Genomic DNA, 15,234 nt, shown 5'->3' with positions numbered 1-15,234 from the left:
TTCACTCAACGTATATTTTCGATTATTACGGGAATATACGTTACCTTGCCTTCTATGGGATCCCGGCAGCCAGAGTATACACATAGTATACACTCCGGTGGGGATCCCTTGTGGCGCTGCAAACCACTGACATGTCAGTTTTCTGTGACCTTCAGCAGAAAACCATGTCAGTGCACACTGTGGAGCGAGCGGCTCCGGCTCCATAGTGTGCTGTGGAGAGTTCTAATGTGGGCGCGCACGGATGCGCCCGCATCAGAACTCTGCGGCCATAAAGATCATCCGGCCGGGATGATCTTTCCTGAAACCTGCCGTTCCGTGACCCGGCCGGGTCACGGAACAGCCGGTCTCTCACTGTGTGTGAACATAGCCTTAAACTGCACACAGCCAGAACAGCCAGTAATTAGTCAAATATGACCGATAATCACTTGTATCAGTGTAATAGGGCCCTTACTCCAGCCAGACTGGCTGCAAGAACTCATAGGAACATGCACATCTGCTGAAGGAGATAGGGAAGTTGTAGAAGCTATCTATACATTCTATATTAGGCATAAACCCTATCAATACACTCAGTATTAAAGTCATTACTATCACAGTTACTGGGACAGAAAATAAGATTGTTATAACCCACTACTTTTATTTATCCAATAACTCTAACAACTAATAAATATGGCCTTCTGGACATGGCCTTATGGCCTGACTGGACATGTAGCATAAGGTTCACTGTACCTTACGCCTACAACATATCGTATAGCATGGGAGACATATAATTATAATTATAGTTTTAGAAGAAGTAGAAGAATGCACGAGTGTACACATTATTGTAACTATTATAATATAGAAATGTATATAGCCGATATATTGCACAATGTGGTGCCACATTCCCTGACAGCAAAGCAGTGATTAGAGCTGATGGTAATCATGTTACTAGGACGCAGCGCAATACAACATCAGAGTTTTCAGTCAGTGGAAAGTAGCTGGAATAGGATGTATTTAAATATACTGGGTTGTTGTCATGACATGTGAGCGGCAAACTGTATAAAAATGTGATAGATGGATAGATAGATAGTCCACAGAAATCCGCAGCACTCCAACATGTGGTAAGAAAAAATTTATTCCATCAACATAGGTACAAAAATGGCGACGTTTCGACCCTCTCACAGGGTCATTCTCAGGCCCGAGAATGACCCTGTGAGAGGGTCGAAACGTCGCCATTTTTGTACCTATGTTGATGGAATAAATTTTTTCTTACCACATGTTGGAGTGCTGCGGATTTCTGTGGACTGTGTTTGTTATCCCTAGCCAAGGGACTTTCTTCGCTGGCACCCACGTCTTTACCTCCGGATGTGCGGCTTTTCTCTGGACTAGATACATAGATAGATAGATAGATAGATAGATAGATAGATAGATAATTTAAAGTGCTGAAGAGCAAGACAAAGCTAATTCATGATGTGGCCTGCAAGAAGGTGTATATGAAGATGCAATGTATATGGGCATTTATTCTGGGTGTAACCTGCAACTTTAAGAGTATTTTTGAGAAGTCACTTCACTGAAGTTACACCTTTACAACTACTTGACCACCAGAGCTCATTGAGCTGGGCATTTAAGAGTACCTATCATCAAAGATAAAGTTTGACATGTCATAAGGTATGTCAAAAGTTACTGAGTGAGATCCGCAGTGATCAGGAGATTTAACTGTGAAGAGGACACAACAGCAGCACAATCCACTCTCTGGCTGATCACTAATTCCGACCATGAAGTCTCATTGACTTACTGTGCATAGTCGGCATTAGTCTTTACAATTGGTGAGTAGATGGATCTTCCAGGCTACATATCCGATCACAGTGGGTGTCAGCAGTAAGACCAGCAATAAGTGCTTTATAACTGTTTCTGACTTCTCAATGCGCACTATATAGAAAATAGAGGCTATTCTAGAACAGTCAATAACAAGTAGTAGCAGATCAGCTCTGCCAAAGACTAAAGGAGGCCATATGGCTCCTATTCTTGTCACAGCTACAGCAGAAAACTACTAAAATAATTAGATAAATAAGGTAAATGTTTTCAGAAGTCTTCAAAAAAGGTGAACCTGTCCTGCATGGTTTTGTTTCATTTACAGGCTCACAGATTGAGGGTTAACAATTTAGGCTCACTTACCCCCTCTCTCCTGCACATAGCAGAAGCTAAGCTCCGCCCCTTTTCCTGTGTTTGGTCCCGGTCTGCCTGTTACTAGAGACAAACTTTCAACAACAAGCAGAAGACTGCAGCTTGCAGAAAAGTATGGAGGGAAATTGTTTAAAGGGGTTATGCAGCACTACAAAAACATGGCCACTTTTCCGCCTCTCTTGTCTCCAATTCAGGTGTGGTTTGCAATTAAGCTCCATTTACTCCAATGGAACTGAGTTTGAAACCACACCCAATCTGGAGACAAGAGAGGAGGAAAAGTGGTCATGTTTTCGTAGCGCTGGATAACCCCTTTAAAATTACATTGACCATTTTATGCCCAAATATGATATATATATATATATATATATATATATATATATATATACACACAGTATGTAAAAAAAATATGATACATATGATATTAAAATGACTAAAACATAGTTTGTAATCTATTTAATACTTTATTTTAGTGTTATTTGCAAACCTAAATAATACCGATATGACAGGGTGGTTTTCATTCGGCATGTGTGAAGTGTTTTATTGGATTTGTGACATAATCTACATATATGTCTGACCACTGTCTATAGGCCAAAAATAAATCTATTTACAGTTCCTAACACTGTAATAGGCAACACAAACTCAACATTCACTATATATAAAAGTTCACACACACCCATACAACAAAAAACAATGGATGGGCACTGTAGGAGGTGAACTGATGTAATGGATACATTGCGCCACAAGCAACTAATACTTTACTGGATTAAATACGACTCAGTCTTATCCAAATCATGTCAAGTGCTCAACAGTATGTCAGGGGTTCAGAAGAGCTGCAAAAACACTCCTAAGACAAAGGCAAGGGAATAGAAAGGAGGAAGGGACCTCAGCCAAAAGAAAGAAACACAGACCTGAACTCATCAAACCATAATAAAGTGACCCAGTGATCCGTAACTTCCACATCTTCTACATTATATCCTAATAAACCTAACAGACAGCTCACCTATCATTGTAAGCCAACGTCATCACTGGTCAGGGTTGTATTATATGCAGTCACTTCTCCATTAAATATTTGCTATGTATGCTTGTCTTTCATTATGTTTTTAGCTAAAAGTACATAAAAGTAATGACATAACTTCAATATATGTCACATTTTCTCAATTCTTCATTAATGATTTTCCATTTTTCCCACTATGTAGCATATCTTTAGATTTGCAGACAGTGGCAGACATACAATGAATAGCCACTTTATTAGAGCCACCTGCCCTTTCACAATAGGAGCATCCATGTAAGGAAATCAGACCCCATTTTCTGTGGATCCATCTCAGTGTAAATCCACATTAGAATGGGAAATCTAGTGGTCTGTGTCACTATGAATAAGGATCTGTCATCAGTGCTAGTTTATCCGGGCGAAGGTATCACAAACTGCCAACCTTGAAGGGTTTTCTCATGCAACATGAGTATATAGGCATACTGAGAATGGTGAAACATACTGCGAAAATAAGAATAGGATGTCAAGAACTATTCTGAAATACATGTAATCCACAGTCGAGAAATTGGAAGCCAATGGCTTCCAGCTAATTTGTCTGAATGTACAAGTTACCATTCCTAAGCATAGATGAGCCATAACAGCACACAACCAGTGACACTGCTATCTAAGGGAACCAGAAGTGCGAGACTCTGTTGTGCAAAAGAATGCAAACAGGGGATCATTACAAACATTGCCTGGTCAGATGAATATGCAAAAAAGGGGTTTCAAAACAGAGTCAGGAGTCTTAAAACTCGGGAATAGCCCGATATCCCTCCTGGAAAGGAAACCCGTTGCTAAGGGGTGACTCTGTAATTGTTGTGTTTTGCATGTCTACCATTCATTGCCCCCATTAGCCAGAATCCTGCTCACAGATGAGGGGCAAAAACCCTGAAACAGCTGTCTGTGGATGGATGCCTGGCTTTGGTAATCCCTTGTCATGTCTTAATACTCGCAACTGAGTTGACGCAAAAGGGCCATCCTAGTATTTTTCTAATTGTGTCCTAATACTCACAACAGTGTGGGACTTCAGGGGCAATGTATCAGGGTGGTTTGGTGATCTCCCTACTGGGAGGGATATCTGGCTATTCCCGTGTTTTGAGACTCCCGACTGAGGCTCCACAGACCCCTCCCCCCCCTTTTTTTTTGCATATTCTAATTTTGTAGGTGGCAATGTATCAATGGAGACTTTTGAATGAGTACTCCATTGAATCTTTTTGCTGATCTTCCTGAGCTCAGACATTTTTAGCATATGCCGTAGATGTCAAAGAATGTCTGAGATGAGCATACCCACACAAGCAATGGTGAGTATATATAGAGGACATATTAAAAACATATAAACAGCAACATGCTTGTTGACAGTTTCCCCTTATTGTAAGTATATCACATAAATAAAATGCAAATAAGTAAACAGTACAAAAAAACGCTGTAAAGATATTTAAAGGGGTATTTAGGGAATAGAAAATGTTTTAAAATGGGCTCAGGGTGCTTTAAACATAAAACATAATTATTATTCCATTGTAGAAAAGAAATGCTGCAACACTCACAGGCTATATGCATAACCGTGTTTATTCCATCACATAGTTGAGGATGCAAACAGGTAGGCCACGATTTTGTGAAACCGGCAGGGACGACACAGCAATAGCAAGAGGAAATGGAGGGCAGCAGGGACCAGGAAAATTTAGACTGCAAGCAGTGGGGGACTGAAATAGGGGAGTATGATTTTTTTTGTGTAGAGCACCCCAAGCCCTCTGTCAACATTTTTTGTCTCTATATTTTAAATATTAATATTTATAAAGATAAAGATTTTTTTTTTAAATCCTCCCCCCCTCTACATATCCAGTGCAAGGTATAAAGTGTATGGAGCCTCAATCCACTTTAGCTTACATTGCTTTAGTACAATTGTATTTATTATTCAGGGCTGGAGTGGACTGACAAAGGGCAAATGAATAAATAAGAAAAATCAGTATCACAAGTGGATGTTCTGTATACCTGGGGACTGTACAGAGGTTTTGTATAGAGATTGTTGCTATTTCTCAGTTCCCATTAGACCTATCTGCGTTAAACAACATTTATAATGGGTTATGTACACAGCCACCACTGGGGATACAGTTTCACATTACTGTACCCAAAAACAATTGTGTTTGTTCGTGAACTCTGCCAGGTTTATTCCTCATGGTCAAGTTGTCGCTGGTGTCTATGGAGAAGAAATAGCAGAACTCTGCATACATGCTATTTTTATAAAATCCCAAAACCCCTCGTACTGATAACTTGAGAATTATGAAAAGCAAGTACTACAGGGGGAAAACTAAGAATAACTGGTCTCATAAACAGATATGCTATGGGTTATTTATGGTTCCACATGCAAACACATACACATGCATAAAAGCAGGCAAGAAAATTAGGAGTTATCCAGCAGGATGAAATGAGCACAACCATACTTAATCACTCCAAGAAAATGATACTGTCCAGAACACAAAGCAACAGTAATACATCCATACATATCCAGACGCACAAACTAAAATACAATCAAAAAAACAAGGTGAAAAATGGTGGTGTTAGCATACAGTCATGACATCAATAACTAAAAGGCTGGGCTCATACACTGTAAAATGAAAACAAAAATTAAATAATGTTTTCTGTTAAAGGGGTACTCCGGCGAGCAAAATTGTTCCATTTTTTAAAACACAGCTTAAAGTTTAACAAACTTCACTAAAATAAATGTATAAATCTTTTATTTACACATGGCTCTACGTCGAGTGAAAGCAGTCCCACACTATGATCCAGTGATAGCGTATAATATTATTATTAGAATATAAGGTGCCCGGGAAAGAGCTACTGGCAGTATCGCTGTGTGTGGCAGCAAGCAGGAATTACTATGGCTGCTCTCTGTGCTACAGCTATTAGCAGAGTGAGCGATAATAATCCCCTCCTGCAGCACACAGGGATAGTGACAGGCAGCTTCCCCCCGTGTTCCTTATATTCTGAAAATACTATACAGTACACTGGGGGGGGCCTTCTCCATCTGAAAAAGAGGACGTGACCTCAGCAAAAGATGCAGTGGCCTAAAGTGTGGTCCAAAATCTATCTCTGAATTCTGGCGCACTTTAAGCAAAGTAATACTTGGTCTAAACAGCGTTTACATATGACAGATGTATCACAGACACATTGATAGATCTAATGCATATGAAGACTATGGGGGACCTTTATTAAGTGTCCCCACAGCGCCAGAGCTCTGAGGATTTCTGTAGAGCCCTCTACATAAATCCTGTGCGCATGGAGCCTCTCTGTGCGAACAAAGTGAAACTTCTGCCAGCTCAGAGCTGGCTTAGGTTTCACTGTCATTTTTCCTCTGGAAAAATAATAAATGCGGCGCACGCAGAAGCTGCGCCCTCCTCTGTATGCTGCCGCGCCTCCTTGACCCCCCTCTCCACCCCTTGGGTACAAGAGGCACAGATGGGCCCCATGCAAATAAAATGTTTGCAAATAGACAATTGTTATGCCGATTGGGCCCACCTTGGCCTAAAAAAGGCATTTTAGCCTTTTAATAAATGTCCCTCAAAGTTTGCACACAGAAAGTTTTAGGCTTTTTGCACCTTCTTACTCAGCATCCTGTGAACATAACAGCAAGCTACACTGTGCATGAACAGGAGATGTGCAGGCGATAGAAAAAGTGAAACCGACAGCTCAGATATACATATGCGGCTGTCAATCATTCTGGGGGAGCCGGGGTGGTGTAGCTGCAGTGCCAGATCACACAGCAGTGCTAAAGGTATGAATGCACTGCTTGTGTGATCTGGTAAATTAACAGCATGGATATATGCATATCTGTGCATATAAGTTTCTATGGCCGGACAAACGATACGACACTAGATTACTTGATTACTTGTAAAGGCACTGCAAACGAGCCTATTTGAAGTTGCAGGTGGCCGGCAATCATTTGGCGTAAAAGGACGCCTTAGAAGCCAGAAGTGTTGCTAGAGACACTTCTTCGGTTGATAATTGGCCTGTGTAAAAGTGACAGTGATCAGGTGGAAGTTTTCATCAGCTGATCACATCTTTTACAGTCTTAAAAGCGAATATATCATCAGGGTCCCAGTGGCGCAGTCCTTTTTTTGAAATACCAACAATTTCCCATGCTCTGTGACATCTTATGCCGTGACTGCTGCCCTCCAGTCTGATGATATTCCCTCCCCTCTGTTAGAATCAATGGAGCCACGTCACAGAGGGGAGGGGGAACTGTCACACTAGGGGGACAGCTGGCCCACCTCCAGTGCATAGAGTCTGTCCAGTGTATGCCAAAATAACAGCACCAAGCATTTTAAAAAAAAAAAAAGGGTGGAAAGAAGGCATGGCCTCCTCCCGCACCTCATTTATATCATTTATGCTCACAGGAGTAAATCATAATCTAAATCTACACCTGCTGAAAGCGCAGGGTTGGGTGCACGGCCGGCCGGATTCACTAAGAGGCATGAGTCTCTTATTGAATAGGGCTGGGAAAAAGGGGGAAAAGGGGAAACCGACAGCACAGATATGCATATATCCATGCTGTCAGCTTCCAGATGTACCTTTAGGTGGGGCTGTCTGATGACACAGCAGTGGCCAGAGAGCAAGATTGGAGAGCACCTCAGAAGGTATGTATGCACTACTTGTATGATCTGGAAGCGGACAGCACAAAAGAATGCATATCTATGCTGTCAGATTCAATGGCCGCAAAAACGATACAAGGATCATTTGTGCGCTCGGCTTCTCTGTTATTTGTGCAGTGTAAAGACAGCAAATGAGTGCTGATATCGCTGACGGACGAAAGTGGTTAGTTGTAAAAGGGCCCTAAGTGTAAAATGAAAAAGACAATTCTTTTGATACTGCATTCTGAAGTATAAAACGATAAATCCATATGTATGGATTCTCCAAATTTACTTTTTAGTAAATGAATACCTAGGATTAACAAGCTTTTTACTGACCATTATAGAGGAAACACAATCTCATTCACATTATCCTACACAACAGCATTCAATAGGTAGAAAAACGTGGAAGACTTGCTATAACAATGTCTGCAAATAGTAAACAAAACCATTGTACTAGTATCCAGCGACCGCTGTAACTATACCCTAAAGGCATAAACAATACAAGGATTGTGTTACTTTTGCCAGTGTCCGCTCCTTGGTTGCCAAGTGAAGTTTCACATATAAGCAAAGTTGTCAGAAGAATTTATAGAGTAAAGGGTCTTCTCAAGAAGGAAAAGGTTTTGCCAAGTGGAACCAGAGGGCTTCTCCTTTTACACTGACACACATCATCTGTTAGTCAGGCAGGAACCCTCACAGTGCACTTGTACGCCTGCTGCAAGTTTGTATCAAAGAGCATTATATAGAAAAAACCCTGTCACGGTTACAGAGGAGTAGTTTATCTGCTGTTATTCAGCATATGCACCAGAACTACATACGGAGTGTAGCAATCGAGATAGAGAAGCAAGATGGTAGAACCAGATCAAATGTTAAAGTACTTCCACCTAAAAAAATGCTTGCCTTGCCAGATTCCTGAATGGCAAATCTAACCGGTGATTATACTTTGGTATACAATAGAAACTTGGATTAAAGGGACTTTCTCTCAAAACATCAGTACTCTGTGGATGCAGCTTATTTTGGCGGTCAGGTCACAGCAATGTTTTTTCTTTTAAATCTCCACCATCCAAGAGCAATCATTTTGTTTTATTTTTCCATCTCCTTAGCTATATGAGGACTTTTCTTATTATGTACTGAAAACACATAGGGGGCCTGCCGTATCCTCTGCTCGCCCAATGGGGAGGGAGGAGGAGGTGTGGCCTCCTCTGACACCTCATTTATCATGATTTACGCAGGTTCGGGTGCCCAGCCGTCCGGATTCATTAAGAGGTGTGTGTGCTTAGTCAATTTGGCAGAGGAAGGTGATTGGCAGAGGAAAGTAACTTGAGACTGGCGTACAATCTTGATTAGTCCCCTTTATAATCTTTTGGGTCATTCGTCATGTGGTATAAATTATATGTTAAAGGAGAGCTGTGCCCCGCAGCGCAATGTCACCACTACGGCCCCCCAATGGCTTCCTGTAGTCCACAGACCCGCAACGCCATGTGACTGAGAGTACTTCCCGCTGGATCATGACAACACAGAAAGCTGGGAGAAACCCGACGCTGTAAGTTAGCTGGCGATGCAGAGCTGTGGGGGCACAGGAAGAGGTAAGTATAGCTTCTTTATTATGTTTCCACAACTCCCTTTTCTTGTTTGCCAGAGTTTTATTCTTTTTGTTTGTTTGTTTTAGCTTTCCTACTTTTTACTTGTTTTGCAAACTTTTGAGAGCCATAACTTTTACATTTTTCTGTCTACAGAGTTGGGGTACACATAAATGTTTGATTGTTTTTGGGATAAGCCAAAAAAATGCTGGTGGGCGGTTAGCAAGGTAGAGAGGAGGCGTGGCCTCACAAAAAAACAAGCATGGGGCATGGCTTTATGTTAGACCAGCATACCTGTACGCCAGACTTGATAAATACCCTCAATTGGGTATGAACTTTATTTGTGAGACTTGCGTTTGAATCTGCACAAAAGTTTTCTTCTGCAAGTGAAATGCAGTGAATTGCACTGTGTAGGTGGTCGTCTACTGTGAAAATACTTCAAAATAATATACAAAGAACAACAAAAAAACAGCCATCGACCAGAAATGCTGTTAATTGCAAAACCGGGCCACAGGTAACAGGTCAGACCATCATGATATAGGTGTGTTCCATTGAGGCATGGGATGAGGGTTGCTAAAAAAAAACATCTTTCCATCTGTTCACTGAACTAAACTGAGATTCCCTTATTATTTTTATTTTAATCTTATTTATGTCAGATATAAATACAATATGAGCACACTTCCATACTATGGCCACAAGTACCAACCCCCACTGTGGTTTTTATGATTCAAACTGTCACCTTTATAGATGCTTATGATGCTGCTAGACTAGGTCATTAGATCCGCAGTCTGGCCAGGACTTGCATCCTTTATAGGGTAAGCATGATGACTTTTTGCTGCCTTGCTACATAAATGCCCTCAACTTAGAGGGGGTTATCGAGGTTTAGTAAAACATGGCAGTTTTCTTCCAGAAACAGCACCACTCTTGTCCTTAGTTTGGGTGTGGTTTTGCAGCTCACTTTCATTGAAGTGAATGGAGTTGAACTGTAATACCATACACAATCTAAAGACAGTGCTGTTTTTGCAAGAAACTATCTTTTTTCTAATACTATATAAACCTTTTAAATCTGACCAAGGCAACAGCTACATAAAGTCTGTATGTACCTTAGACTGTGATAAAGTGCTGCAGAATATGTTGGCACTATATAAAGAAAGAAATGATGGTGATCATGATTACTATTATATTACATTTATGTAAAATTGACCACAATATGGGTTCCAATACCAACAACAGCTGATGGGAGGGGAAGGGTGACCACCTCCAAATGGGAGAAAACTGGTGATCTGAAATTGTATAAACAATTGTATACACCAAAGCATAGAATTTACCACTGAGAATTATTCAACATAACTTTAAAAAGCAACTATAACAAGACTATACCTGGCTCAGAGGGTCTACCGGCTTTTTCTTGTTCTCTCCAATATGTAAGTAGCTAAAAAATAATAAGAAGGTATTGAAGTCATTTGATACATCAGCCAGTCCTATTACAACATATGTTCACACATAGTATTTCCGTCAGTCTTTTTTCAACCAAAACCAGGAGTGAAACTGACAGGACAAAATTATAATGGAAAGATGTGCATGCAGTACTATGTGTGAACATAGTATATTAGCTAAAATGTGCACACTATTAGTCATGATGTTAAGGCTAGCTTCACACACAGCAAAATAAAAGCCAAATTCAACCTTAATTTTAGGGAGGGAGCAGGGATGTAAGTGGAACCTCAGAGTACTTTCTCAATAATGATTACTAGTGCAAATGGAGGGTGTCAGTTACCGGATGCAGCTTAAAGGCCCTATTCCACGGAACGATTATCGTTCGTATTCGGCCGATATCGGCCGCTACAGACGATAATCGTCCGGTGGAATAGAGTGCAACGATCAGCCGACATCGTTCATGTCGGCTGATCGTTGCAGTCGCTTGTTTTTCAACATGTTGAAAAACAAGCGACTGATATAGCAGCGATCTGCTGCCGTCGCTCCGTTGAATAGGAGCATCGGCAGCAGACGCTGCTATATCCTATGGGCTGCCCGGACGATCAGCGATCCCCCGGGCAGCTCCCCGCCGCCCCCTCCCGCACTCACCCACTCGCTGCAGCCGCGTTGAATAGCGGCGGCAGCGAGCGGGGAACGAGGAGCAAACGAGCGCTGAGAGCGCTCGTTTGCTTCTCTAAACGACCTGTGGAATAGGGGCATTACTCGCTGGGGGTTGTAGCTTGTTTGCTTGTAGTTTCCTATCATTTTAACATTGCTGTAATGAAAGTGATCAGGCCCTGTATTGCTTTCTTGGTAGTGGATCAATAGGCTAATAATAAACAGGCAATTCCCACATGAGGAGCTTTAGTATAACGTAAAAAGCACGCTGCAGTGTTTTTTTACTATAAAACACAATAGGGGACACATTTAGCTCTGGGCTTAAAATTATCCCAGTAACGCTGATCATCACAGGATTTGTATAGAGGTGCAATGCCTGTACATAAATTCTGTGTGCACCGAAGCCTCTAGTGGAGTGCTGATCTAGCACTGGAAAAATGTTAAAGGGGTACTCCAGCAAAAATCTTTTTCTTTCAAATCAACTGGTATCAGAAAGTTATATAGATTATATAGAATTGACATGTCAATTTTTTGAGTGGAGAGCAGAGGCACCTTATATATATATGACATTGGGACAGTGAGGCAGGCGGGATTCCACTTGGAATTTCCGCCTGTTTTCCTCAGTGTGAACAGACCCTTACTGTAGACTTAGATTTATTGTAGACAGCTTTGTGTAGCCCGAAAGCCTAACGTCTAGATGGTTGAAATTTACTACACCAGCTTGCAGAGGGAAGATCAGCTCTGGGTAGCTATGGCTAGAACTAAGGCTATGTCTGACTTTGGCATAGGCAAAGATCCCTGTGCTGCTCTATTCCGTCAAAGCTAATATAAGGAAATGGGAATGCGTTGCAGTCTGCAATTGGCCAAGACAGCAGCTGCTTCTGGGTCACAACGTAACCCAACCCCCTTGCATTACAATATTCCTCCATGTGTAAGTGCAGTTATATAAAGACACATACAATCTGAATAATGGTATAGTGGTACTACTCGCTCCACTGCAGCATCTGAGCATATCCATTATTATAACCCATATAACTGGGGTCCAGGGAACAGCTGAGCTCCTGGGAATCTAGTTGGGAATATGTATACCACGAGCACAGAGAAGACTGCATTATAGGGAACAGCAATATTTAAAGGGGACATTCAGGCTTTATGTATATTGGGGTAGATTTATCAAGAATGGTGTATTGGCATTTGTATGCCAATTGTAAAAACGGCCCCCCCCCCCCTCCCCCCCGACAGATTTACTAAGAGGCGCTCACCTTCTTAGTAAATGTGGCCTGCTCCATTTATCAAGACTGGCATACTACGTCCTACAAGGCCCAAGGCTTTGTTCCCACACAGGATTTTTGCTCAGTGTTTTACAACCCAAATCGGGAATGAATATAAAACACAGAAAGGCTATGTTCACACACTGTTGAAATTGGGTGGATGGCCATCATCTAACGAAAAATTATTTTAGTTTTTTTTTAAAACCATGGCAAATAACAGCCGTTATTTGCCATAAAATGGTGGCCATCCACTCAATTTCAACAGTGTGTGAACGTAGCCTTTCTGCGTATTTTCTGTATGTATTCTGAGACATGCTCTTATGCCTCTTATATGTTCAACATACTATATGGCCCTGTGCACACAGAGCAAAAGTGGCGGAATTCCGCGGCGAACGTGCCGCTAGCCTCCGTGTCATAATGACACTCTATGGGAGGCTTGCACGCCGCATCTCTCAGGGTCTCTCCGCGCTGAAGAATGAACATGTTCATTCTTCAGTGCCGAGAGATGCAGTGCGTGCGCCCCCCCATAGAGTGTCATTATGACACGGAGGCTAGCGGCACGTTCGCCGCGGAATTCCGCCACTTTTGCTCCGTGTGCACAGGGCCTAAGATGTCATGTGGGTCTTGAATTGGTTAATAAGCTTCACCCCCTCATCTGCCTGATGTTGGACTATTTTGTGTTACATTTTCTGGGCTTGGTTTTGTCTCAAAAAATTTTAAGTGTTAAATAAAGTCCTTAAAAAATAAATAAGTAAATATAACACTGCCCTGTGCCAATCCCACCCCACACAATCCCACCATAGGGCACCAATAACACATAGCTACCCTACCATAGTGACTGATCACACCAGATACCCCACCATAGGGCACAGATAACACATAGCTACCCTACCATAGTGACTGATCACACCAGATACCCCACCATAGGCACCATTCACAGCCACCTACCCCCCCATAGTGACTGATCACACCAGATACCCCACCATAGGGCACCATTCGCAGCCACCTACCCCCCCCCCCCCACAGTGACCGATCACAGCAGATACCCCACCATAGGCACCATTCACAGCCACCTACCCCCCCCCCATGGTGACTGATCGCACCAGATACCCCACCATAGGACACCACTCACAGCCACCTACCTCACCATAGTGACCGATCACAGCAGATACCCCACCATAGGGCACCGATCACACCCAGCAACCCCACCATAGGGCACCAATAACACATAGCTACCCTACCATAGTGACTGATCACACCAGATACCCCACCATAGGGCACCATTCACAGCCACCTACCTCCCCACAGTGACCGATCACAGCAGATACCCCACCATAGGGCACCATTCACAGCCACCTACCCCCCCCCCCCCACAGTGACCGATCACAGCAGATACCCCACCATAGGGCACAGATAACACATAGCTACCCTACCATAGTGACTGATCACACCAGATACCCCACCATAGGGCACAGATAACACATAGCTACCCTACCATAGTGACTGATCACACCAGATACCCCACCATAGGACACCATTCACAGCCACCTACCCCCCCCACAGTGACCGATCACAGCAGATACCCCACCATAGGACACCATTCGCAGCCACCTACCCCAGAACCCCCATGCTATGGCTCCATCTACAATGTCCATGTGATACTTACTCCAACTTTTTGAAAGTCTCCCTTCCTCCGGCCACGTAGCACTCCCCGGGCTGCAGATCCTCCAGAGAGGTGACCCTGTGGCCGTTTTTTGGGGTGTAGATGCTCCTCACTGCCCCGAAGGGAGCCTGCACCTTGCCGGTGACATCCTTCAGGAAGACGTCAAAGGTGCCGACCCTCTTCTCGTGGATGAGCATGCGGCGGCCGCGGTAGAACGGGTCCCCATTCCTGTAAACATGCACGGCTTTAACTGCAGGCTGCTGGGCGAGGGGGGCTAAAGTGCGCCCCCCATTGGCTGCCCCCGGTACTGGCTGCATGAGTGCGGGCGGCGAGCGGGACAGCGATCCTGTAGCTGCCTCTCCGGCTGTCTCTCCGTGCTGGATGGAGGGGGCGTGCTGCTCTATCAGCGCTCTGCCCTGCAGCATGTGCCAGCGCCCTCTGCAGTCTGTGTCACCTGTGAGGAGCTCCCTACCTAACAGCCACTGTGCTGCCTGCTCCTGTGCCCATCATATAAGCCCTACAAGATGCCAGCCTTCCTGCTGGAGCCCGGTGCCACCTGCTGCGCCCTCCCCCTGACCACACCTGCCGCACGGCCCCCCAGCCCGCACCTCCTCCCGCACACTACTACAATTCGGTGTTTCGTGATGCTTTACGTGGTCGCCACGGTAACCGCAAAAGAGTAGCCACGTGGTGCGCTGCTTGTCCCGCCCCGCACGGACCCCTCACTGTGTCCACAGCCATCGCGCAGAGCTGTGGGTTGTGGTGGCCGTGTGTACACGGACAGGCTGACCCCTCACTGTGAGCTGTGGCGGCTGTG

The 15,234-nt window shown here is 43.6% G+C and overlaps 1 protein-coding gene across 2 annotated transcripts in view; it reads right to left on the bottom strand.

The window, feature by feature from the left end:
• DCDC2 (doublecortin domain containing 2) overlaps positions 1 to 15,014 on the bottom strand; it is a 111,825-nt gene extending 96,811 nt beyond the window's left edge. The window contains exons 1-2 of one of the 2 annotated variants that reach the window (XM_069957930.1): positions 14,421 to 15,014; positions 10,770 to 10,821 (exon numbers count right to left, since the gene is read on the bottom strand). In XM_069957930.1, coding sequence (XP_069814031.1) covers positions 10,770 to 10,821; positions 14,421 to 14,842 — 474 coding nt within the window. In that variant the 5' untranslated portion in view covers positions 14,843 to 15,014. The remainder of the gene's footprint in view (positions 1 to 10,769; positions 10,822 to 14,420) is intronic. The other variant, XM_069957931.1, reaches the window with a different exon arrangement.
• Between the last annotated feature and the right edge of the window lie 220 nt (positions 15,015 to 15,234).

Source organism: Dendropsophus ebraccatus, chromosome 2 (assembly GCF_027789765.1).
Source record: "Dendropsophus ebraccatus isolate aDenEbr1 chromosome 2, aDenEbr1.pat, whole genome shotgun sequence".
NCBI lineage: Eukaryota > Metazoa > Chordata > Amphibia > Anura > Hylidae > Dendropsophus > Dendropsophus ebraccatus.
This window is presented reverse-complemented; position numbering and strand designations above follow the sequence as displayed.